General features: G+C 39.9%; 2 protein-coding genes across 8 annotated transcripts in view; one reads left to right on the top strand and one right to left on the bottom strand.

Annotated features, from left to right (window-relative positions):
- LOC307035059 (protein phosphatase 1 regulatory subunit 12B-like) overlaps positions 1-20,484 on the top strand; it is a 24,741-nt gene extending 4,257 nt beyond the window's left edge. The window contains exons 6-12 of one of the 6 annotated variants that reach the window (XM_079674029.1): positions 7,906-7,922; positions 8,040-8,169; positions 10,740-10,844; positions 11,003-11,053; positions 11,236-11,286; positions 15,055-15,131; positions 16,191-20,484. In XM_079674029.1, the coding sequence (XP_079530155.1) occupies positions 7,906-7,922; positions 8,040-8,169; positions 10,740-10,844; positions 11,003-11,053; positions 11,236-11,286; positions 15,055-15,131; positions 16,191-16,197 (438 nt within the window). In that variant the 3' untranslated portion in view covers positions 16,198-20,484. Of the gene's footprint in view, positions 1-7,905; positions 7,923-8,039; positions 8,170-10,739; positions 10,845-11,002; positions 11,054-11,235; positions 11,287-12,021; positions 12,093-14,868; positions 15,132-16,190 lie in introns of those variants that run through there. The other 5 variants (XM_079674032.1, XM_079674030.1, XM_079674027.1 and 2 more) reach the window with 5 other exon arrangements.
- Positions 18,578-24,896, bottom strand: part of LOC307035056 (synaptotagmin-2-like) — a 27,601-nt gene continuing 21,282 nt past the window's right edge. For both annotated transcript variants that reach the window (XM_079674023.1, XM_079674024.1), the window contains one exon: positions 18,578-24,371. In XM_079674023.1, the coding sequence (XP_079530149.1) occupies positions 24,156-24,371 (216 nt within the window). In that variant the 3' untranslated portion in view covers positions 18,578-24,155. The remainder of the gene's footprint in view (positions 24,372-24,896) is intronic.

Here is a 24,896-nt window from a genome sequence, read left to right as displayed (position 1 = left end):
AAAGTCCTGGAAACTAAAGGTGCAATCATACTGGGATTGACTCTAAATAAAAACTCACCAACAACAGTGCCAATGTAGCTCACTCCCACCAAGTCGTATTCGCTACAAATGGTAGAACATATATTAGAGATAAACTGTATACAAGGTGGTTATTGTGGCCAATTCAGTTTTTAAACAATGCATCACCAAAGCCCACGTGTCACATTGACACAACTCATTATAATGTAGGAACAAAAGCTGTACACATCGACCTTTTCAGAAGAGCTTAGGAGGTAAGTGAGGGTACTCAAGGGTTAATTAGCACCTCTGTGATAATGCCATGTGTGGATGGTTGTTCACATCCCATCATGGCAGTCTTTGTTTGATTTATCAGGGTTATTATCACCTTCATTCTGTTTCATATTCTCTCCATCTTTCTATTTTCTCTCCTCCTGTGTTTTTTTATCTTTCCATTGATCTTTTTTCCCTGAGCAAGTATGAGGGAGTTTAGCAACAGAGAGGTGATGCGTACCTCACTATAAAAGGAAGATAGCATGAGCCGGCCTGTGCTGAAGATTATGGGAAGCGAATAAGGGGGGGGGGGGGGTTGTTTAAAGGAACACTCTGACATCTTGGGATATACGCTTGTTAACTTTCTTGCCAAGAGTTACATAAGATGATCCGAACAACTCTCTCATGTCTGTGTGGTAAAAATTAAGTAACCGCTAGCTGCTGGTTAGCTTAGCATAAAGACTTGAAACAGAGGGGAAAAGCTAACCTAGCTCTGTTTGAAAAGAAATAATATCTTTCTACCAGCAACTTTAAAGCTCACAATTGAAAATGTTATTTCCTGTCTGTTAAACTTGTAATGTGACTATTAAATGCTACCATTACTCCCGCTTCCCTTTTTTACAATAAAATAACTGAAACTAAGCGAATCAGCTGCTGGCATTAGCTTCATACGGTATTTATTGTACTAAAATGAGAGAGGTATACTGTACATCAGTGGTTCTCAACGGGTGGGTCGCAACCCACCCGTTTCGAGTGGGTCGCAGATATCTGAGTGAAGAAAAACTTTTTTGAAAACTAGTGATCGTCTTCTCGAAAAAACATCTTCTGGTCTTCTGGCCAATCAGAATCAAGATTGTTGCCGGAAGTCCCCACGGAGAATAACTTTGCGCTAGAACTACTCTTTATACATCCATGGGTACAACTTCAGATACAAATGAACACATAATGAAATATGACCCCCGGTTTGATGATTGACAGGTCACAGAACAATGGGGGCTATCTACCCTTACCCACAATTTAGAGTAATTCACACAGACTATCTCCTCTTTGCTCTTCTCTCTGTGTGGAGCAGCAAGTTCAGCTGTCAGAACAAAGTGAAAAACAAACAATGGCATAAAATAATATTAATATGTCGGTTAGTAATAGATGTATTTATTTTCTTCTCAGAGTGTACCAGAATGCATAGTTTATATGTTAGTATTTAAAAAAAATCAGTTCAGCTTTGATTCCATCATCTCATTAAACTTTTTTAAAAAGCATTCTTTTGTTCTGTGAAGGGATATAAGGGATGTATGCACTGTACTTCACTTTAATTAATAATGTACGCTATAAGCGTATATATTACTGCACGATTTTTTGTTGAATGGATTTGAGTGGTTCAAAATTTCGGGTCGCGATTTATTGACTCAGGAAAAAGTGGGTCCTGAGGCCTGACCAGTTGAGAACCACTGCTGTAGATCTCCTCATCTAACTCTAATTAAGAAAGAGGATTATCTATTCTTAAACAACTGCATTTTTTAATGAAGGTTCTTCTTAGCTTAAAACCATTTCTTTAATTAGATGAAGTCTTAAAAAAAAAGATACAACCAAGTCTTCGTATTTTTAAAAACTACATTGGGCCACAGGATGAAAACATAATCATTACAGATGTAGAACGTAATCACCAATGACTTGTAAATACTACAGGGCTTAAATGTAATTTAAATGAAACACATTTTGGTAAGAGGAAATGTGCCACGGGTGCTTGGTGTTAACACTGCATAACATTCATACTAACAGCATCTCAGCTCCATCACACCGCGGGGTGTAAGGAGTCACTTGATACTGCACGGATGTTGATGTCTCCTCAGGTAATTGTGTGTGTGTGTGTGTGTGTGTGTGTGTGTGTGTGTGTGTGTGTGTGTGTGTGTGTGTGTGTGTGTGTGTGTGTGTGTGTGTGTGTGTGTGTGTGTGTGTGTGCACGTGGGGGGCGTGACCTCCCTGTACACAGACTGCTGCAGCTCCCCCTCCATCTGAGGCTTTGTGATCCACGTTCCCCCTTATCCCCGTCCACATCACTGGACAATTTTAGCCCTCAGTGACGAGTCCGGCCATTGCTGAGCTTCTGGCAGACTGCCAAAGCTGAAGAGGGTGGGTGGGGGGAACTTGGAGGGTGACCAAGCAGTGAAAGGGGAAGGAGAGATAGAAGGCAAGGGAGGGAGATGGAGAGAGAGCGGGTGTATAACTTTGGGGAACATAGCAAGAGGCAGCAAAGGGAACAAACTTTTCTCTCTTGGCTGCTTCCATTTGGACTTTTTCACATTTCACCAAATACCTCAGTGTGGACCGAGCAGAGACTAGGGAGGATCATTTGTTTGCTTTACTAGTTAAAGAGTTATTTCCATGTTTGTGTGAGCAACATAAGTTAATTTGCTTTGTTGATCTTTCCACTTTTATCTGATTATCGCTGCACTGTCGGAGCTTTGAGGGAGGCGTGCGCACACATTTGAAACACACTTAGCTGCAGCTCTCTCCAGCTCATAGGAGTGTGCATCTGGACTGAGACACACACAAACTTAAATACACACACACACCTGTCGTTGCTGAGGATTCCCCGGGAGCGCTGTCATGGGCATCTGCGTCACTGTTGCTTGAGGGAAACGGTGCGTCTCGGCAGCTGTTGTCTGTGGTGGCCTCGCTGAGTGTTACAGTAGAAGTTGAGCCGCCGCTCCAGAGAAGAGGGGGGGGGGATGTCAACCTACTACCCCCGCACCAAGGACCTGACCCGCACCAGGAAGTCAGTGACAGAGTCACCGCCGACCTCTCCGTCCGCTACTGACAAAAACTACAGAGTAAGACCAGAAATGCATCATACAGAGAAACACAACTTTTACGTTTTTTTAATGTAATTATTTCACATAGTTAGACGGATATATATGTCTTATTTATCATTTCTGTATGTGTATTTATTTCAATTGAGCTGTAGAAATATTGATTTTAAATACCTTAGTTTATTTACCAACTATCAAGTACAGTATGTTAAGAAATGTTAACACTGCAGCTTATATGTATATGGTTCTAAGTGATCGATGCATAAACTAATTACGTTTTCTGGGATTTTTTTTTAAAGAAATGTAAACACAAGACAGCAAAAGCTCTGGGTGGAACCTAAAACATGTGCAGATTAAAGTTTTAAAATAATGTTCAGTTATTTGCAATCAATTATTAATTGTTTATAATTTTTCCAAGCTAAATGTGCTATTTTTAGGGAAAAGCGATGATTTCTAAACCAGCAGATTACTGATAATAATTGAAAATAATGAAATAATGGCAGACCTTGGGAAGTATTTGTGTTTAGACACAGCATGTTCAGATACACCGGCAGATACTTCAACATTCCATAAACAGGATTTTCTAGATGATGTGCATTTGCATGAATAATCCGCCACTCCCATTTCACTCGATTACTTTATTACAATGATGAAGTAGTTTTGAACCACTCATCTCACTTTATCTGATGACTCGTGTAAGACAGGCGAGTATTTGCTCTGAGAGTCTGAGCACATTTTCTGGAAAGGACTTTTGGATTGAAATGTTCCTTCTGTAATTTCCTGTTCTTTTTTTTACGGCCTAAGTGGCTTATTCTCCTGGGCGTTGTTTGATTCTTATGTTTATGTCAGTGCGGCGGATTGAGCTCTACTCTGTGTGACAGCCACATTTAAAGAGATAGGAAGAAACACAGAAATATGAAGTGAATCTGTCTTTTCGAGATGCACACATTAGCTCATCTAATGTTATGTAACACTACAGTACTACACTACTCATTCCAACACAATGAGTGCTACCATGTCATTTATTTGAAGCATTTTTTTTTTTGACGGTCAGTTTTCTCTGTGCTGTATCCATGGTGAAACTCAAGCGTTCATTTTCCATGATGTCAGACAAATCTGAATTGGTTTGAGTTTTCATGAGAGAAAATGTGATACAATGGGTAGGGGGGGGGGGGGGGGGGGGGGTGGCTTCAAGTTGATACAGGATTTTTAGCACTTACCACGGTGTTTTGATGATAACCTGGTCCTCTTGTGTAAAATACAACATGTTTCACAGCTGTGAGCAAAAGCAAGACATGTCATCAGGTGCACATTTAAATCATTGGATGACTCATCATTTGGCAGTTGGTCAAAGTGGTGGAAGTATCCCATATACAGTACTTACTTAAAAGGTAGGGTATGTAATTTGAGAAACCAGCTCGAGATCGCTAGAATTTGAAAATACACGACCGGAGAAAATATGCCACTTCCTTACAGAGCCCCTCCTCCAACAAACACGAACGCGCATGTGACCAATGAGGGCACGAGATAAGTTTGTGCCCAGATGGAAGGCTGACAGGCAGGTAGGCCATCCAGTTACTTTAGCCGGGCCGGCTCAGATGATTGGTCGTGCTTTTTACAGTATTACGGGTTCCACAGATGACATTTTGTTATGGATTTTTTGTCAAAGCACTTCAGATATTCATTGCTATCGGGATGTTAAGAGCATTCCATGGAATATAACAAAAAGTGTATCTCGAGCCAGTTTCTCAAACTTACATACCCTACCTTTAAGTATAATTGTACTTAACTTGAGTATTTCCTTTTATGCTACTTTATACTTGCAATCTACTACATTTAAGAGGAACTTTACACTGGACTTAATGTATCCACTAGCTTCAATACTTGTATGTGTTCATATTATAATTTTAAACAAAAACATGTATTTACAAGCTTAAGAAATCTAACACGTGATTAAAGATTAAAGCACTGGGTCCAGAAATTAAGGCTTTTTTTTTAAACAAACATTTAGATAACTTTTTTACGCCAGAGGTAAACCAATATTTTATATTTTATAACAAAGCAAGGGTTAGAGAATAGTCATAACAACAACAAAAAATGTGTGGCAGGATTTGGGTTTTTCTTCTTAATAATTGTAAGACCACACAGATGTATCTTGTGACTGTGTGGAGTGGCCTGAACCAGAGTTTGGGAAGCATTGGACTAAACTAACTGTGTTTAAAGAAGTTCAAACAAGCTTCATCTCCCAATACAACCAAACCAATCATTTATTAATAAGGCAAGGTCATTTTTTGGCAGAATTAGTGTAATCATTTGGTTATTGTAGATTTCAAACTTTTTTTTTGTATTAAAAAGGATTCTACATACTGTACAGGTCTTAACTGGAATTAAGTAATTTGTATATTGTTGGAATCCATGTACTATCAACACTGTATGTGGAGCATTTTGAGTCAGTACTATTGAATAGAAAACAAGGCTAAGATAAAGGTAACTGTAATGATGTAATATAGAAGGCTGAAGTAATACAAGTGAAGACATGTTGGACACTTTTTTATGGTTATGTGTGTGGTGTATCAGTTTCAGTGGTACACCCACCACCGAGTGTGTGTGTGTGTGTGTGTGTGTGTGTGTGTGTGTGTGTGTGTGTGTGTGTGCCTCAGACCTTCCTACTGCAAAATCCAGTCATCTCTGAAGGAATGATGCTGTGACAGAACGAGGGGAAGCGTCCCCTAATGATGATTTGATTGGCTCCCGAGAGCTGCTGTTAACAATATGGTTTATATACTGTAGCAGTGAGCTCAGGCGGGGGGGTCTGCATGTATATAGCTCTGACTCCCCCCTGGGGTGAATGATGTTGGTCCTGGCAAAGCATAAAACTGGAGGCAGTTGTGTTTACAGAGCGCCTGTGGTTCAAACATGCATCCGTTTGTGTGCTGTTTCCATCAGCCTGACACCCTGTTGTTTTTCTCCCCCCCACCCCCCCCTGGTTGATTGTCTCGGCTGATGTGCTCTGCCACACACAGTCTGCCACTTCTGCCTCAGTTTCTCCTAACAAGGGAATCACATCTGTGCAGCAGAAATAGAAAAGCAGCTATGATTCCGTTTCCTGGCTTTGGTTACATTTGGGCAAAAAGATTCAGACAGCAGCGTGTATTACTGTAAGTATTACTCTTCCACTAAGAATCAGCTCCTGTAAATCCCACCGGGCTTGCTTAAGATGTAAGTGGAATTTTGTTTTTGAAAGATCTAATTTCAACAATTTGCTAATCCCCTAGTGTGAAATCGGTTTGCGTACAGGAACTCATCATCTCAAAAGAGAGTTTGGTGAAGGTCTGTGTGACAGTTCACATCCCTAAAAGAAGACTTCATGATGATTTATTCATAAACCCAGGGGACTAATCGACCCTGTTGATTAATGAACGTACACCAAATCTGATCGAGGCATCCTCTGAGCCTTGCACAAAGACACTGGAGTGAGACAGAGCTCTTTATGGCTTCGGCCCTTTTTCATCTCAGGTCGCGGAGGTCTGTTTTTTCCTGGGTAGCTCTGCATAAGCTCATGACCACATAAGGACAGGCAGCACTGGTTGAGTTATGTAAACACTTGCTGAGGAATAGCTCCTTCGATGCAGCATGAAAAATCCCCCAACTCTTTAAATGTGAGCGCAGTAGTAACTGTGCACTGTGTTCCTTTGGACATGAATTATTCCCCCATAAAGCCGAAGCTTTTAATGCAGTCTACATCGGCTTTTTGTCTCCAACAGGACCACCACACAAGTCCTTTATTGCTGTTTTTATTTCTAATCAGATGTGTTTAAAGCCTTCTTTCCCTGGCCAGCAGCAACTCCAAGTCTTGAACTTAATTTGAGAGTAAAGTCTACTAGACTGCCTTAAATACTGTGAAGACATTATGGTGCCGCCTGGACTCACATGACGACCTCCCTCTTTGTTCCTGTCTCTAACTGATAGTAAACACTTTCAGTCATGGTCCTCTCATGTGCCACGTTTATCAGCTGATGGCAGTGAGTTATCTATTTGTTCAGTGCAGGAACAAATCTGGCTGAATGGTTGAATAAACGTGAATTATGAGATTGGAAACCCTTTGCACACAGCGTATATCGTGCATAAACACAGGGAGGCAGTAGACATAAATTACACCTACCAGAACATGTATTATATGCACAACTTTGAGGTATTATAGATTCTGGAAACTGACCTGATTCAAATCCAGGTATAAAAAAAACAAACACACAAGCCCTCTGAACGTAGCACAATACCAGGACTCCTTGGTGAAGTGGAAACCAATTCAGTATGTGAATACAAAAGGCAACTTGGCAGCCATAGACTGGACTAGTCATGGCAAAGGCCTTCCAGGACAGCCTGCTATCAGTCTGCTGTCTGAGGTCAGGCATCGACCCATCACACACTGGATACTTAGCTCCTGATGTCATGATGTCATCTTTATGTTGCAGGCTTTTGCGTGGCAGCCGCCTGCTCTAAAAGATTAGCCGGGCCCACCGGGGAGGTTTGACCCACGTGAACCCTGTCAGTGCAGTGTTTAAGTGAATTATATCTCCCTCCTGCACACATTTCTTCTCCGTGGGACTTCAGGTCTCTGAAAACGCTGGGATAATTCACTTGGAAGTTTTGTTTTTGTTCTCAGTGGTCTCAAAAGGGAAAATATTGCACTGCCTAGCCTCTGTTTGGTCTTATCATAATGTAAAAATCTGTATCAACCATGACAGACTTTTTTTTACTCACTGTGTTGCTTTCATGCTGAGCTGCTGAGTGATCACGCTAACATGTTTTTGTTTTTGTTTTTCAGCATGAACGACTGTCACGGTAAGAATTTGGCTTTGTTTTTGATTCTCCTGTAATATGAAACTGTATTTCCTGAGAGAAATCTGAAATAAATGCCCTAAATAAAGTGGCAGTGTGGACTGATTGTGTTACTTTTAGATACGACTCCAGTGGGGAGAGTGTAACAGACAAACCATTGGGCCGGACCAGCTCTTACACTCGGAGAGAGACGAGGCTGGCTGCTCTGAACAGAGCAGAGCAAGACCCCACTACCAAAGACTATAAGAAGGTAAAGTCTTACCTCAGTTCAAAAAGCACAATCTTTCTTTTCTAAAATGATTTCTGAATTATTCATGAGGTACAGAAAGCTGATGGATCACCAGGTAGATTTGTCTATTTTAAGAATATTCCAATATAAGGGGAAGCGGATGTTGACAGTATCATATATTTGAAATCTTGAAAAAAGGTATTTGACATTAAACAATAAGATTTTTTTTTGTCACAGAAAGGATGCTTTTTATTCATTCCATTCCATTGCATTTAGCTGACGCTTTTATCCAAAGTGACTTACAATAAGTGCATTCGACCAAGAAGATACAAACTTGAAGAAAACAGAATCATATAAGTACATCAGGTTTCATAGAGCCAAAACATTTAAAAAAAAAAAAGTTTTCAGTCTGCGTCTAATATTCATATTAGTGTCTTGTATATCGGATTACACATTGATATGTTGTTAAAATAACATGGACTTACACATACCTGAAGGAAAGGATAATATTAGCAGGTTTTGAATAAGATATTTATAGTGACTGATTTCACATTTGCTCTTTTTTTACACCAGAAGTGTTCAATATGCATACATAATTTAGTAATTTAATCACAAACACATTTAGTAAAAAATATTTCAATCAACTCATTTAGATGGACAAGATAACTTGGAAAGACAAGGCAAAGCTTACCTCTGCAGCATTTTGATTCTGCATTTTTTTCAGAGGGACACACAACTCTGTGAGGAGCATAACAACAGATATACGTTTTGTCTACAACACATGAGCTAGCTAACAAGGCTAACACGCTAGCACTGATTTTTGCGTTTAATGCAGAATGATCGCAATTCAGCCTGGCAGGTAAGCTAGCTCACTCTAATGATGTTATATGTTCAATTTATGCCATTCAGAGTATGAATATATACCAATCAACAACATACTGTGTAAATATATAGTGGGTCAATGTTTACCTGAGCAGAAAGGGAAGTCGCTGTGAGCGTTGTAATCCGTACGTTGTTTACATTATGCTAGTCCTGTGTGTGGCTAGTTTTGCACTTCGCTCAACTGTACGGTGGTTGTCAATGACAACCGCAGTACGGACAGGTACTGACTAGCTTTTGGTTCTTCCCATGTTAAAACCATAGACTGTATATATATATATATATATAGGTTAAAACTTAACGGTCAGTTTTCGGTTTAGCGCTGTAACCGTTAGCAACTAGCCGACGGAGAAATGAGAACCGTGTGGAAACAGAACCACAGTGACGCGTCCTAAAACACGGAAGTAAGTTAGCATTTTTACCACTTCCGGTTCCTTCGACAAAAAGCAATGCAATTTCTGTCTGTGTTTGACACAAATTGAAGAGACAAATCACGTTTTGTTCTACGACATTACATACATCAGCAGTGAGCCTACTGGTGATTTTTGAAGAGTTTACGTGTCTGAAAAACGATGGCTGTTAACATGTGGCTGAATAGGACTACAGGAGTTGTCGAGGCCGTTGTACGTCATTACACCGAACACGTAAACACTCCCGCTAAGTTTGTTTGCCCTGTTCTGCTTGAAAGCAAGTACCTGCGCTCTTGCAAACTGTGAAAACAAACGCTCAACTTGAACAATTTTGAATCTGTAGTTTTGGTGAGCAGATAGCTTGCACATCTTCCGGGGGGGACTGAAAACTCATCTCTTTCGACTCCACTTCCCGATCGATAGAATTACTAACAAAGAATTGCTAACAAAGCACATATATACTAATAAAGGGCTGGCTTATTTAAAACCAGTTGAGTAGCACTTGAAATGTTTTAGCTCTATGAAACCTGATGTACTTATATGATTCTGTTTTCTTTGTTGGTCGAACGCACTTATTGTAAGTCGCTTTGGATAAAAGCGTCAGCTAAATGTAATGTAATGTTGAATATGGATCTTAAGTTGCGTGACGTTGAAGCAGCGACCCTGCTGTAGTTCGTTTATAGCATAACGTTAGCATTTTGCTTCTGGCGACTACATTTATGATTCGAAAATGATAAAAGTAGGGTAGACATGTGGATATTATCCGGCTGAACAAAACGTGATCCGTCTCTTAAATGTGTGTCAACCACAGACCTTATTTCGAACTATTTTCCAAAATCCTATGGAGAAATTGCATTGTTTTTTGGCGAAGGAACCGGAAGGAGTTTACTTCCGGGTTTTAGGCAGGTTTTAGAACGCGTCACTGCGGTTCTCTGCTTTGAAGAGAGGCAGATGGACTAAACAAGTGTCATCTTGAATTATTAAATAAATAAACATAAAATATAGCACATTTGAAAATAATGATACAATAATAATAAAAATACCATTGAACAAAAGTATATATATTTTTTATTGTATGTAACCTCTTATTTCTATATTTATTATACATTTTCCTTTTTGTCAAAAACTAAACAAATATCAAAACCATTTAAAAAAGAAAATATGTTTCCTTGATAACATTTAGTTGTTATAATGACTAATGTGTTATTGAACATTTTTAAAATAATTTACGGTATTGAAAAACCAACATTTCTCTGAACATCTTTCTTTCATTTCCTTAATCTTCATTTTGTTCACTTCCAGATGTATGCAGAGGCATTGCATGAGAATGATAAACTCAAGTCCAGGTTGCAGGACAGCAAACAGGAACTGGTGAAGATACGCTCCCAGCTGGACAAAGTCACTCAGGTACAGAAAAACTGTCAATTATTTCGATGTTACACCCTTATCCTCTTCCATGTATGTGTGGAACTATAAGGCGCGTTTGATTACTTAGTGAAATCATGATCAAAATAAATATAATTCTTCCGGTTCTTCAAAAATAACAGTATCATTTTACTTTATAGAGGCACGACAGAATATCAGAGAGATCTACAGCCGTCGAATCTGAGAAAAGGGTAAGTGCTTTACAAACCTTTTGGCATTTTGTTTTTTTTATAAGATCATGCTCCTGCATTATGAAGATGGATGACCAAATGCTTTCTTCGCTTTTTTCCCCTCTATGTTTCCTGACTACTTCAGACCGTAACATTGTGTTTCACTCATGGTATTTATTTCAGTTTTTCCTTTTTATTTGCAGGAAAAACAAGCTCTTGAGAAAAGAGTGTCAAACATGGAGGATGAGATAAAGGTCAGTGCATGCGAAAATCAATTGTGCATACTCACCCTGGGTTTAAACAGCATATTTTGTCTCTTTTGTGTGAATTTACCTCAGATTTTTTTTTCCCTCCGACACCATAACACTAACAGTGCTTGAAAGAACACCTCCAACCAAGCCCCTCTTACCCATGCTAAATCAAGCACGCCTAAAGTGTTCAGAGCAAAACAGACACATATTAGCACACTCCAGGGTTGTTGTTAGCCAGGTGGGATTGAAGTCAAGGAGAGGGAAGGTTAATGCTTCAGGCTCATTACCCACAGTGTTCTGCTGGGCCACTTCCTGCCAGGCTGAGGAGGAGTCCGGGCTGCTGCTCCTCTGCTCCACTTATCCCACAGTCGGGGTGAACATTGTGACCTAGTTCCAGCTGAATACCAAAACCCTGTCCAAGAGCAAAAGACCTGCTTTTGTGAGGAATTCCTGCACTGCACTGTGTGGACTTTGCTTCATCAAAGAAATACAGGGCAGATTTCAGGCCCGGGGAAGACGCGGTCTTATTTGTCACACATGACACTTTACGATTATAATGCCATTGTTATGGCAAATTACAGCAACATTGTTATCCTCCTCATTAGAGATAAAATGCCAGCACCAGTCTGAGAACGTGCACTATGCAGACAATGACCTGGACAGTATAAATAGGACACATACATCAGGGTGGTTGTAACCAGCAAATATGTGACCCCCGTGTTGTCGTGGTTCCCTCAGCAGGACCCCCCAATGCGGTTCCGCTGTGGGTACCAGCCCTGAGAGCAGGGTGTCTCAGGGGGAGGGGGATGGTGAGTGGTTGCTAAAACGCGGACAAGTGATTGACACCTGCCTGTCACCTTCACATGATTATGCTCTCAGAGACTCAGGCATGTTTACACGTGTGGACCCACATATACACGTCACATGATAAGCTCAGGTAGAATGTAATGCCACTCACTCACAAGGTCACTTGGAAAGGAAAAATAGAAGCAACACCTTTTAGATGCAAAAATATTTGTGTTTTTTTCTAGTAAGAGCTGTAAACACTTACACCATTGTGTGAGAGTGTTACACATATTGCTGTTTTGTGTGTAATATAAGAGATTGACAGTTGTGAGTCTGCAGGAGACAGAAGCGTCAACAAACCAAAGCTATTACACTCCCTCGCTATAGATGGCACCATGGGCGTAATTTCGACTGGGGACAGGGGGGACATGTCCCCCACCTTTCAAAATCCCGTTTGTGTCCCTCCCACTTTTCAAATTTCTTTTCTTTTTCTTTTTTTTTACGCAAGTGGTCATCGTCACGGAGGAGCGTCTGTGTGTGTTTGTGGCAGGAGCGCATTTTGTGTGTGACAGAGAGAGAGAGACAGGGAGAGACAGGGAGAGAGAGAGACAGAGAGAGGGAGGGAGAGACAGAGAGAGAGAGAGAGTTACGGGGGTTGTTGTTAGTATCTGGTGCTAGCTCAGAGATTAGATTATAAAGCTGTTTCAACAATAAGAAGAGGGAGAGTCCTCTCCTGTCGGACTGAGAGGCTGAGATAACATCAGCTCAGGGAGGTAAAGGACTCGCTTAGTGATTATATTGTAAACTTTAGTCTAAGGTATCTCAGTGGGTCTCAAACGGTTTGGTCTAAACAAATATTTCCATCTATTTAATATAGTTGTTCAAAATAAGTTAAAAAGTCATTCCAATGTCAGTAAAAAATTAAAAACACAGTTTGGAAAGGGAGTGATTAGTAAAATATGCATAAATAAAAAGAAAGAATGCAGACTAGGTAAGATAAAGATAGGAGAGAGGAGTATATCAATGATGTGTTATTGGTTGTGAGGATATTATAATGGTTTTTGGAGTATTGAAATATATACAGTTCTGTTTCATATGAGTGTTGAGAGAGCTGTATCCATAAATCTCTTAATTTGTGCACCAGATTGATGCCTTTAACTTCAATTTAAAGAAACAAATCTTACCGGGGGTGCATGCCCCCGGACCCCCCTATAGGATGTGAGGTCATCACAAATAAAACAGGTTCATGGATAGATAAGTTTGCACACTCATTATACACACTACACATTTTTCTTGGATTAGTTAACACTATAGTCCCTATAATATATATTTGCAGAAAGGCAGGAAATGGAATTAAATCTATAACAATGTTTCATTGCGGAGGACCCCCTGTTTTGTGTCCCCCCCACTTCTCAAACCAAAGTTACTCCCTTGGATGGCACACATGAGCTTCATCTCCAGTAGAAAGCACGGGTTGGATAATGACTATTTACTTAGGTCATTTCAGGGGATTTACATCTATAGCCATGTTTGTACTTCATTTCCCTTCTGTAATAGTATCCATGTCTGCGTGTCCGCTTGCAGGGTTTCACGAGATTATTCTCGACAGCCTCTGAAACCTAATTAATAGCAACTCTGTTGAATTATCTACAGGACGTGAGAGTTTGGTCGGATCTAATTTAACATCACAGAGCTCAATAGTGTGTGGTTCATTATGCATTCTTGCCTCACTCTCACTCCTCACTCTTTCACTTATCTTTTGCCAAGGGCGCCTTTTACAGCCGACTTTTGCTGTATTTGTTTAGTTTTTATCACATGCTAAATATTCTGTAAATCTTGTAAATAGGAGCCTGCTCTCCATAATCTTTCCAGATTAAATAAAACTGAATTAATGAAAGAATGATTCCAAATGTCTATAAAACATTATGTTTTGGTTTTGTAAGAAGCAGCTGGATATCATCCGTAAATTTATCATGGGTCAATTCATGTCAACACAATTGTGTTTGGGTAGTCTGAAACATAAAAAGAGCCCTGTGTGTGTGTGTGTGTGTGTGTGTGTGTGTGTGTGTGTGTGTGTGTGTGTGTGTGTGTGTGTGTGTGTGTGTGTGTGTGTGTGTGTGTGTGTGTGTGTGTGTGTGTGTGTGTGTGTGTGTGTGTGTGTGTGTGTGTGTGTGTGTGTGTGTGTGTGTGTGTGTGTGTGTGTGTGTGTGTGTGTGTGTGTGTGTGTGTGTGTGTGTGTGTGTGTGTGTGTGTGTGTGTGTGTGTGTGTGTGTGGTTTTCACTCAGGAATTGCATCAAACCACAGATGTTTCTTTCAAACCACATTGAGGTTCACCTCAAAAAGTAGGCCGAGTAGAGAGGACGGGGGGAGTACATAGTTTTTTCCCCCTTGACTTATAACCAGGCTCTTGCGAACGTTTGAAAGAGTAGAAATGTAGGTTATGCAATTTTTATAGAATTGATATTCCCTTTCCTTTGCAAAGCTATGCATATCATAACACTTCAGCATCTCACCACTCTACAGCCCAGGTTTGATGAGCTCAAACCCAAAGGAGAACTGGCGTCATATTTCCCTTTGCTCGTTCAACGTTTGCTATTTCTTCTCAATATCTCCCTGTGTACGTTTTTCTGACGAGTCCCTCAGCTCTGTATTTCTCTTCCCCTATATGGGCGAGTGAGTGGGGCGCGTGCCTGTGTGAGTGGATCTGTCTCTGTGTGAGTCTTTCTCTTTGCACACGGCCTGCCTCCCTGCATGCTTTCTCTGTCAGCCCCTCTGTATCTCTCTCCTCCTCTGTGCAGGCGTTCCCTCCTCTGGCTCAGGCCCAGACCCTGCGGAGGGTGAACGAATGTCTCCTGGCTGAGAATAAAGCAATGCTGCGCGTCCTCGCCCGCCTCTCTGAGACGGCCTCCATGCCGGAGACAGAGGACCTCTGATCCCCTGACATCATCTGTCCTCCTTTCTTCCCCTCCTCTCCCCCTTCTCAGCCACATAACGTCTACACTCCCCTCTCCTTCTGGTGCCTCTACAGCCCTTCTCGTCCTCTGCTGTGTTCCTCTCTCAGGCAGGTCCTGCACCTCCCTCCCCAATGCTCACTCCCCCCCCCCCCCCCCCCCCCCCCCCCCACTGCAATGCATCTCCCTCTGCTCTCTTTTAACCCAATCTGCTTTATGGCTAACAGAGGGCAACCCCTTCTGACCCCCCTTCCCCCCCAAAACCTGTCTCACTTTGAAGTGTATTTTCAGCTACATCCATGTTTCATCGGGCTTCACATGACATGAAAACTGCATTAGGAGCTTTCTTTTTCTTTGGTAATCCTCTGATTTAGACATCAACAGTAGCGGTGTGTAACATAAAGTAAACACGTTTTTTAGCCGTTATTGATCTTGCAGTCAAATGTAATGTGGGCCCTGTGTAATGTTCTGTGTAATCAATGCAAAGTTGTTTGCCAGGGAAATAGTCATTCCTAGTCAATCTACCAAAGGAAATGAAATGTGTGAGATCATTACTTTCCAAATGAGCAAGGCCTGTACCAGTGGGGGAAGCACTGGGTGTGTCTTGGTTTGTTTAGCCAGAAATGTTCAATTATTCCTTTTTAAAACATTCAGAGCGAGGCATTACTATAGTAATAAGATTTATATGGGACTTTATTTTTTAATCTGAATGACTAAAAACGGAACATATTGATGCAGCGCCTCATTCACCAGTTGTCAGTAATGTGTGACAGCTTAAGAGCAGAGGTTTATTGTTTGTCTCGAGTAGAGGGGGAAATATTTTGGCAAAGAGGTTGGACATTTTTAGTCATCGCTCCTCATGAGGGACATGACCTAGTTCTGGGGAAATTGACCCTCTCTCAGTTTCTCTCTCTGACGTTGTTCTCTTTCACTTTTCACATGCAGACCATATTGACAAAGTCACTTCTCACTTGCATGATTAAGTACTCTAGAGCATGTCCTCCACTGTTGTGGTTAATTATCATTGAAGATATTTTACCATTAGAGTGAACAGTGCTGGTAATGTGCAAAGCTTTAAATGAGAAACCATCAACAAACCATTTCACAAATATGAATATGTGATCATTATATTGTGTTCTAATATCATTTCCTATTCTCTGCTGTCCTAGATGTTAACAGAGCTCAAGTCAGACAACCAGAGGCTGAAGGATGAGAACGGGGCTCTGATTCGAGTCATCAGCAAACTGTCCAAATAAAAAGATGTCTGAAGCTCCTGTTCTGTGTCTGTGGACGCTCCAACCCCGATATGGCAGTTTCATTATCCACCACGTCCCAAGTTGTGACTCCTCTGCTCTGCCGAAATAAATTCCTGTTGGGACTTATGAAGATTTTCAGTACGTTTTCACCGTGTGTGACGATGGAGTTGCAACAAATATATCTACACGGTTAATTCACAGTATTTAAATAGGGACCCGTATAAAACACATCCAGGGGTTTGCATGAAAGTACTGTTTCAATATTATACCCACACATTACACTGAAACATCACGTTACTTGCTGCACTGCAGAAACGTTTTTTTAATATTGTTTTAATTGTGACAGAAGATAGAGGAAACCAAGGCCACTTTGGCATTGGCATAGGACTGTATTTTAAAATCATTGTAATGTAAATCAGAACAAATGACCACATGTTAAATGAGGCCTAACCAAGCAACAAATAGGTGCTCCAGTTCCAGAAACAAAAGCTAGATATTGATATGAATCCAACGAGGCATACTATAAGTATGAACCATCATTGACGCCATCACAGGATTGTTAGATGCAGTTCTCCTAATGGTAAGAACATGTTTGCTCCGGTCTAAGAATGCATTGAAAATTAAATGTTCCGGCTTCTGGCATACACTTTAATATAAGACTAGTGATGTTGTAAAAAAAATAATATTTTGAACATTTTTACTCTATGATAAAGATATAATGAGATGCATGATTTGCTTTGTGATTGCCTTGATTGTCAATTCTCAGGTTTTCCACTCAGCAGTGCCTGCTTACAATACCTATGCCACTACATTGTTATAAAGTTCTGTCGCCTTAAAACTATTTAGAACTAGTTAGATACATTTTGTTAGAGAAATCCTTATTATTTTGAATATGACATAATTGTTGACCCTAAAATGTTCCCTGTATTTGGTATAGAAAGGGGTTCGTATGTCAGCCATGCAATGCAGATTACTTTGTGTAATGCACTTTCTACAGAGTGGACAGTGTGTGGGCATCACTAGCAACACTCCTTTATGCTCGCTAGTGTCAGTTTCCATGATAACATAATTCAGTTTGTGCCAGATTCTCTTTGTCAGTTTCAGTCGCCAATTCTTAAATGTTTGTGAGAAGTGTAAAGCATTCAGCTTCAAATCAGCAGAACGGCTACACAGACGAGACAGTGTGTGTGTTTGTGGAGAAAAAAAAACAGTGTCCTATATGTCGTGTGATAGAGATATATTTATTTATTTATGCATTTCATATAGTTCTAATCTTCAATCATTTGTTTACTTTTTTAAGGAATACATCTATAATTTTGACTTCCAGTTCCTGCCCATCTTATTGTTAGTTGGTGAAAATGCAAATGTCAAAATTGCGACGTAAATCACTGCTGACATTTTAAACCTCACAATATTGTGTGATCAACAACGAAATAAATATCAAGCACAATCTAACGTTTTGAGGAATAAACTGTTGCCTGCACTTTTAATTATATTCGGTCCAGATTGCTATCATCCTTTGTTGTGTGTTGATATTGAGATACATAAATAACTGCCTGAGTTCATTGACTTATTTGGTACATCTGGCTACATCTTAAAATAAAGCTTTGAAATAAACCATTACTTCATGAAGGTAATCTTCTTTTGTTCTGGTCACTTCTGGAGGCCATGTTTACTGGTGCTTCAAAAAAAATGGTTTGGATTAACTCTCATTATTTGGGTTCAACACAATATTTGAACTTTTGTTTAATCTTAACAAGTCTCCAACCATGATGCTCCTTTGTCATGGAGCCTTCACTGTCATCCAACAGGAAGTCCTCCCTGGTCTAAAACAGTGTGTTATCATATTTAATGTATGAAACAGCCAGACTTTTGCATAAAAATTCCTTTCGTGTTGGCACAAGTGATGGATAATGTGCCAGAGACATGAATAATTTAGGTACCCGTCTTCTCTTCACTTTAATGGATGAGTAGCGAAAGTCCCCGGTGTTTGAAGTATTCCTTTAACAATGTGATGCTGTAACACAAGGGCTATCTTTGTCACACCGGTCACTTACTCAGAACTACTAATTGGTCTGCTATTTCTACACAGAATGCATATTGAACTATACAGTATCTATTGTTAAAATGTGTGTAACGTGTCCATGCTTAATACACAATGATAATACACTTTGCTTAATAAACTGTAAAGGAAAGGAGTGTGTCTCAGTGTGACATTAATGTATTATGCATCAGAGGCACACACATTATTAGCAGCCGGCTGAGCTGAACGTTTTGCATATTAAAACACAAACAAGTCATGGTAATTAAAAGGCCTTTATTTCCTATTTGTTTTTTTACAGAACTGGTAACACATATGATAAATTTGTAATAAGTTATTTGGTTCCCTTGATAACTTTATAAGGATCCCCAACGTTTGTCCACATAAGGGTCAAGAGGAGTTGGTGAGCAACGTTTGTGTCCAGTCAAGGGCTAAAGCATGCGATCCACAGTAGGCACAAGTACTGACATGAACACGCGCACCACGACACTAGACACGAAGAAACACAGCTAGAGGACACAACCTGACTGTCCTCCCACGCTTTTAAAAGATGATGAAGAAGAGAAAGAGGTGAAAAAAGAAGATTCGTTGCATCAGGGATGAGAGGTGGAGGACTAAGCGCTCAAGAGGGGGAGTTTGGTACGGTCCTGCATGTTTGGCAGTATACGGTATGTCCATGTTGTAAACATGAAGGCCGGCATTCTTTACGCTCAGCAAGAGCAGATCGAGAGGAGGAAATCAACAAGCCCGCTTCCTAGTCAGCATCATCATACTGATGGTACATAGCTGGTTTACACATAAACAGGACAGAGACACAAACAGAAAGCAAATGTGATTCTGACATTGATTCAAATACAGTCCTACATTCTACATTAGAAGTATACATCACAGAAACAAATAAGGACAGAAGAAGTGATTACACATATGCACAAGAATACAAAGAAGAAATACAGCGAGTAATAGAGGAGACAAGACAACGTGTTTCAAAGTGGCGTCTGTACCCGCTGAGAGGCTTCTCAACACATTTAGACAGGGGGGGGGTTGGGGGGGTTAATGATCTACTGAACTTTGGATGTTTTCCCTTTTTAAATCCCAGCGTTTGTTCAAAAAACAAAAACAAACCAAAAACAGAGAGTTGTGAGAACGGTGCTCGAAAACTGTCCGCACGGCTGAAACAGCTCACAGTTTCAGATGCAGTTGTGCATAAGGTATTGTACATCTACACAGAACAGAATAACCCCCGTATTTAAAATGAAACTAAGATTGTTTGAGTATTACGATCATACACAAGATGTACATTTAGGAATGAGTAATGTGTCCGTTGCATGCAGACCTGTACTGTATATTGTGTTTATATATCTTAGTGCTGTGTTTTTGCACCATTTCTGCTAAAGGGCCTACACTTTATCTGTTTGCTTCACATATTCACACACACACACAGCTCCCACTCTCTGTCCCCCATAGAACTTAGATGACCGTTGTGACCCGGGCAGTATAATAAAAATAAATAAAATAAATCTCTTAAATGTGCTATAACTTCACCTGTGATCACATTTGCCTCATCATCTCACGTGTTCTGTTTGCGTGAATCGTTTTTTTAGCTTTTGTAGATTCAAACAGTGTAGACAAATGCAGGCAACTGTGACCAGGTACTGGCAGTATTTTAAGAAACACACTGAAATCTTGTATTTGAATTGTTCTCAGTGCGTCGTTTGGTCACAGTCAGTAACAGTGATGGGACAGTGAGTAAATATAATATTGCATTAGATCATGTGCAACACCTTGGAGATCGTTTCCAGACTAGATGGATGGCAGTTTAAATGTTTACTTCAGAGAAATATCAGCAACGGAGGTAAACTTAAAGGAATATTTCATTTCAGGAAATAATTATACACATGTTGCCAATAGTTAAATAAGAAGATTGATACCACATTAGAAGGACAGTGGTATTGATCTTCTCAAAGATATTTACCAACAATTGGATCATCCTTTAGTGCCGTATCATGACATAATCTCTATATCTTACACACTTTCTGCTATGCGTCTAAATCGTAATACTATGCATAGTTCTATGGGAGGGATTCAGGCTTACAATTTGGGTGCCATTGTTTTAAGTTTCTCTCTTTTTGCTTTTTCTATCACTGGATCTCCAACTATATTGTTTCGTTGCTAGAGCAAAAATGCTAAACAAACCAACAACAAAGCTCAGAGCAGTGTGTTATTGATTGTACGTGTGGTCACTAGTACTTCCTGCTGCTGAATCCGACGAAGAGAAACTTAAGAAGTGACCCGGTTTGGTTCATAAATTGCACACAGCCCAAGAAAAAGAACACGCTCTCATATTTATATAAGTATATACATATCATTTTAGCAGTATTATTGAGATTTGTGATATTATATTTATGCTATCAAAACAAGGCATATACGTTACTAATCACGATACTGTAAAATCAGCTACCTCTATGAAACAAGGACATCAACAGCTCTGAAAGTAGAAAAAGACACACTCACTCTACTAAACTCACAACTGCTCTCAAAGCTCACATTTACATAAAAGTGGATTTTTGCCCTCTTGATGAACAAAGATCTCTGAACGGAATGTAAAAGAGAAACACTGGCCAAGGAAAATGAAGACGTCAGCTTTTTTTTTTTCTTCATAAATCAACTCTAGCTAATCAGCTGAGCTCTAAGGAGTTAGTGCTAGAGTTTTATGGCTTTAGTTTTATAACTTATTCATTTATCTTGTATACAGGTACACGTATTGTATAATAAACACAGTAAAAGAGACACAGCCGTGAAGGGTTTCAGGTCATTTAAATACTTCAGAAGTGGGAAATTAAGAACTTCCAAGTAAAGTAAAAAGGAGAAGAAGGGATTCCAAGTCATCAGTGTCCTTTGGCCCCTTTAAACACATAAAGATATGATCCAACAGACTTCATATAACAACTCCTACAATCCACCTATAGATCGCAGAGTTATTCAACTTTCATCTAAGAAGTTATTTCAGATAACATCAGGCCAAATCTGTTATTAGAAAATAGTTACAGACTTGGAGACCCCCGCCACATCCTGAACATTAAAAAAGTTGGAACATATTTTGATAAAAAAAAAAAAAAAAGCAATAGCAATAAAATCCAGAAATAATTCACACATTGGCCTTCAGATAAGTGCTGAAACAGAACGTATGGCAGATAAATGGTATCAAAATAAAAAAATTTGATCACAAGGAATTATATAGCAAGCATGCGGCTACATTTTCATCCTACATGAACTCACACACAGTACTGGACGACACACTTGCTTAACAATTTCAGGCGTGGAAAGGTTGTTATTAGTAATATTACTCTAATGTTTGTACGACATTCTCTCCAATGACCCTCATGGAAAATAAATACACATTTGTTTCATTTAGAAAATATACAGTGCATCTTTTTTCCCCTTCGTTTGTGTTATTAAAATGACAAATGACACCCATTTACGTACACGAGATATTTTTGCTTCGTCTCTAAAACATGCTCCTATGTACAGTATTTTGTATAAACATGCAGTATCAACGTGTATGAACTATGTATATAGGCAGAACTACACACCAATGGGTTGTTTGATTGCTTCCATGTTGCCTTTTCTTTAGTGCTGCTTCATCAACAGAGGAAAAAGGATTATGTGGGATGATAAACTGAACCTGGTCTATGTTGGTCATAAAAAAATAAAGAGATACAATTTCCAACAGAGAAAGTGACGAGAGCCAACATTAGTTTAACCCCAAATGAAGTCGACATTTTGATTTACATTGACTTTGCATTTTCTTGCACACAGTCAACGGTTACTTTTTGCTGATGTTGTTCAAAGACAGCCCTGATTTGAATTAATAACTTGACCTTTAAGCAGGGGGAAAGCACCCGACATGTCAGAACCTTAATGAACAATCAAGCTTCCACCAATTTATTCGGGGCTGAGGAGTTTTGGTCAAACGACGGTTTGAATTTTCTCCTCAAAAGTCTTCTTCAACAAATTATGAATTTATAGATAAACTGAACCAATTACAAGGATGGAAGTAGCCTGGGAGCATTAGATTGTAATGTGTCTCTTTTCATTTTGGAGGAGTCCATTATTATGAGGAGACCTGTCTGGCATGCCACAAGTGCCACAGAAAAATTCAATCTCACAACATTTTATCATTAAAAAAACACACAACAGAATAATACCCAGTAGTGCAATTAAATTCAACAGTTTGGTAAGCTGTGTATAAAATACACACGGATCAGTGCCTTCTTCCAGACCATATCCTTGCAATCAAGTGAGAAACGTCATATTCAAACAATCAAAACACATACACAAAAAGCTGAGCCGAAAAAACAAAGCAACAAAAAAAGAAACTCACATAATGCACTCCTCTTGCTCTTTTGCTTTTCCTTAAACCAGCTGTTACTAATGACATAAATAATTAAAGCTCTGGTTTCTGAGGGTACTTAAAAGTAACATTTGGATTTAAAGTGCTTGAGGAATAAAAAGTTCAAATAAAATTGGATAAATAAAAGATTGAAAAAATCAAGAAATGAAGAGAACAACACCGCTAACTGGAAGGCGTCCCTGGTAGTTGAAAATTGCTTATTTTGTTACTTTGAAGGCTTGTCTCCTTTATGACTGTAAGACGGTTATAGGGATTCCTTTGAAGTAAAACCCTTGTGTCAAGTCCATGACTAATGGCAGTAACACTGAACGAGTGAGAGACAGAATCGGAGGGAGGGGAGGTGGTAGACTGCAGGCAGTAATCGACACCTTGCAAATATCATGTCATCGGTGGTTGGAATCAGTCTGTGTTGCACCCGCTCTGATGTTTCCTCGCTTGTTGTTATTCAAATGACAGACACAGCCGTTTTTGAGCAGTCAAAAAAATACACAAATACCCTTTTTTTTTTTTTTTTTTCACTGAAAATCCACCAGTCCCTGTTCCCTAACGTACCGTTTGATGGATGAACTTTTACTAGTCGCAAGCCTAACGTCACCGAAAAAAACAAGCGCTCAAGCTTTTGGATCCAACCTTTCATTCTCGTCAAGTGGAGTATTTGAATAATAAGAACCCGTTTAGAAAAAAAGGCATGGAGTTTCAGTTTCCTCTCAGTTTTCCTGAGACGATGGGTGGAAAGGTTAACTAATCAAAAAGGCAGTGTGTTTGTGGGTAACTGGATATGTGCCTATCCCTACTCACTACCCAACTCTAGGAATGTACTCAAACTAATAGAATCAGCTAGTATGATAACTGGCAGGTGTGGAAAATGGTGCACAAAACACCTAAGGAATGGACCTGCTTGTGTTATTTCTCTATCATATGGCAGTATAAAGCATTTTATTATTAAGCACTATTCTAAGCAAACTGTGTCACTAAAGGGAAGGGGTGAGAAGTACAATACGAGTGAATGTATGTTTTATCCCCTCTATCACCAGATTCCCATAACGCACTCTTACTGTTCTTCGTAGTCTACTCTGTATTCTTATTAATGGAACCACAACCCCAATACAAAAATAGATCTAAATGAAATCAACGGAGTATCTGTCCATCCTGTAACTTGTCTTCTTTTTTCAATGACATGATTTCTTATTACATGATGCTTCTTTTTTTAAACTATATTTCCCATCATGTTGAATGGATCTTTTTTGAAAGGTGGCGATGGGAGAGAGGAGGAGAGGAAGGGGTGGTGTGGGTTTTGGAGGTTTTGGAGGGAGCAGATGTACAGTCGGGGTGTTCTTCTGGAATATACACTGATATGTGGGGCCGGGGGGGAGATGGTGGGGAGGGGTGGAGGTGGAGGTGGGGACGATGTGTTCAGGGGGGAGTTTTACTTCTTGGCATTCAGAGCTGCGAGGGCGGCATCCACCTCCTCCTCTGGCTGCAGCGGATGCCATTGGGCGATGGGGCGGCGGGGATTGGCCAGCATGTCGGACCAGTGTTTGAGCCCGGCCCCCGTGGACTTGCTTCCCACCAAGATCTTCCCAATGGCATCGTTCTTGCCAATCTTGTCATAATCCAGCACTGTGATCACAGCTAGGATTTTCTGGGAGAGAAAGCATTAGGACAATAAGAACGATGCAGCGATTAAATGGATGAGAGGGAGGGGAAAGAGGCTTTACTTTTAAGAGGCAGGTGATTTATATATATCTTTTGATATTTCCAGAGATATATGAAGAATCTCTGGAAATACCGCAGACACAGCCCCCTTCAGAGGAGTCTTCATTTTCACTGATTTCGGGTTATGGGAAGGTTCCAAACATCCACCAAAAAAATACATTTTGCAACAAAATATTTGTATACAACCATCCATTTCATAAACTAAACATATTTAAGTAATACAAAAACATGGTTGTGCTTTGTTCTACTAAGGGGTATCTAAAAAAACTAAAACCTTTTTTGAGGGTTTGTTCCTTTACTATTAGTTGATGTTGCACATTGGGTTTGGGCGTACAGATGGTGAGGTGTCAGCACAGGGGTTTCTCTGGTTAGGTGTTGGGAAATGGGACTTGCGATCATTTATCTGGAATTTTTAAATGTTCATTGCCCTGCTTTAGTGCTGCACGATTTC

Source organism: Notothenia rossii, assembly GCF_949606895.1.
Source record: "Notothenia rossii genome assembly, chromosome: 4".
Classification (NCBI taxonomy): domain Eukaryota; kingdom Metazoa; phylum Chordata; class Actinopteri; order Perciformes; family Nototheniidae; genus Notothenia; species Notothenia rossii.
This window is presented reverse-complemented; position numbering and strand designations above follow the sequence as displayed.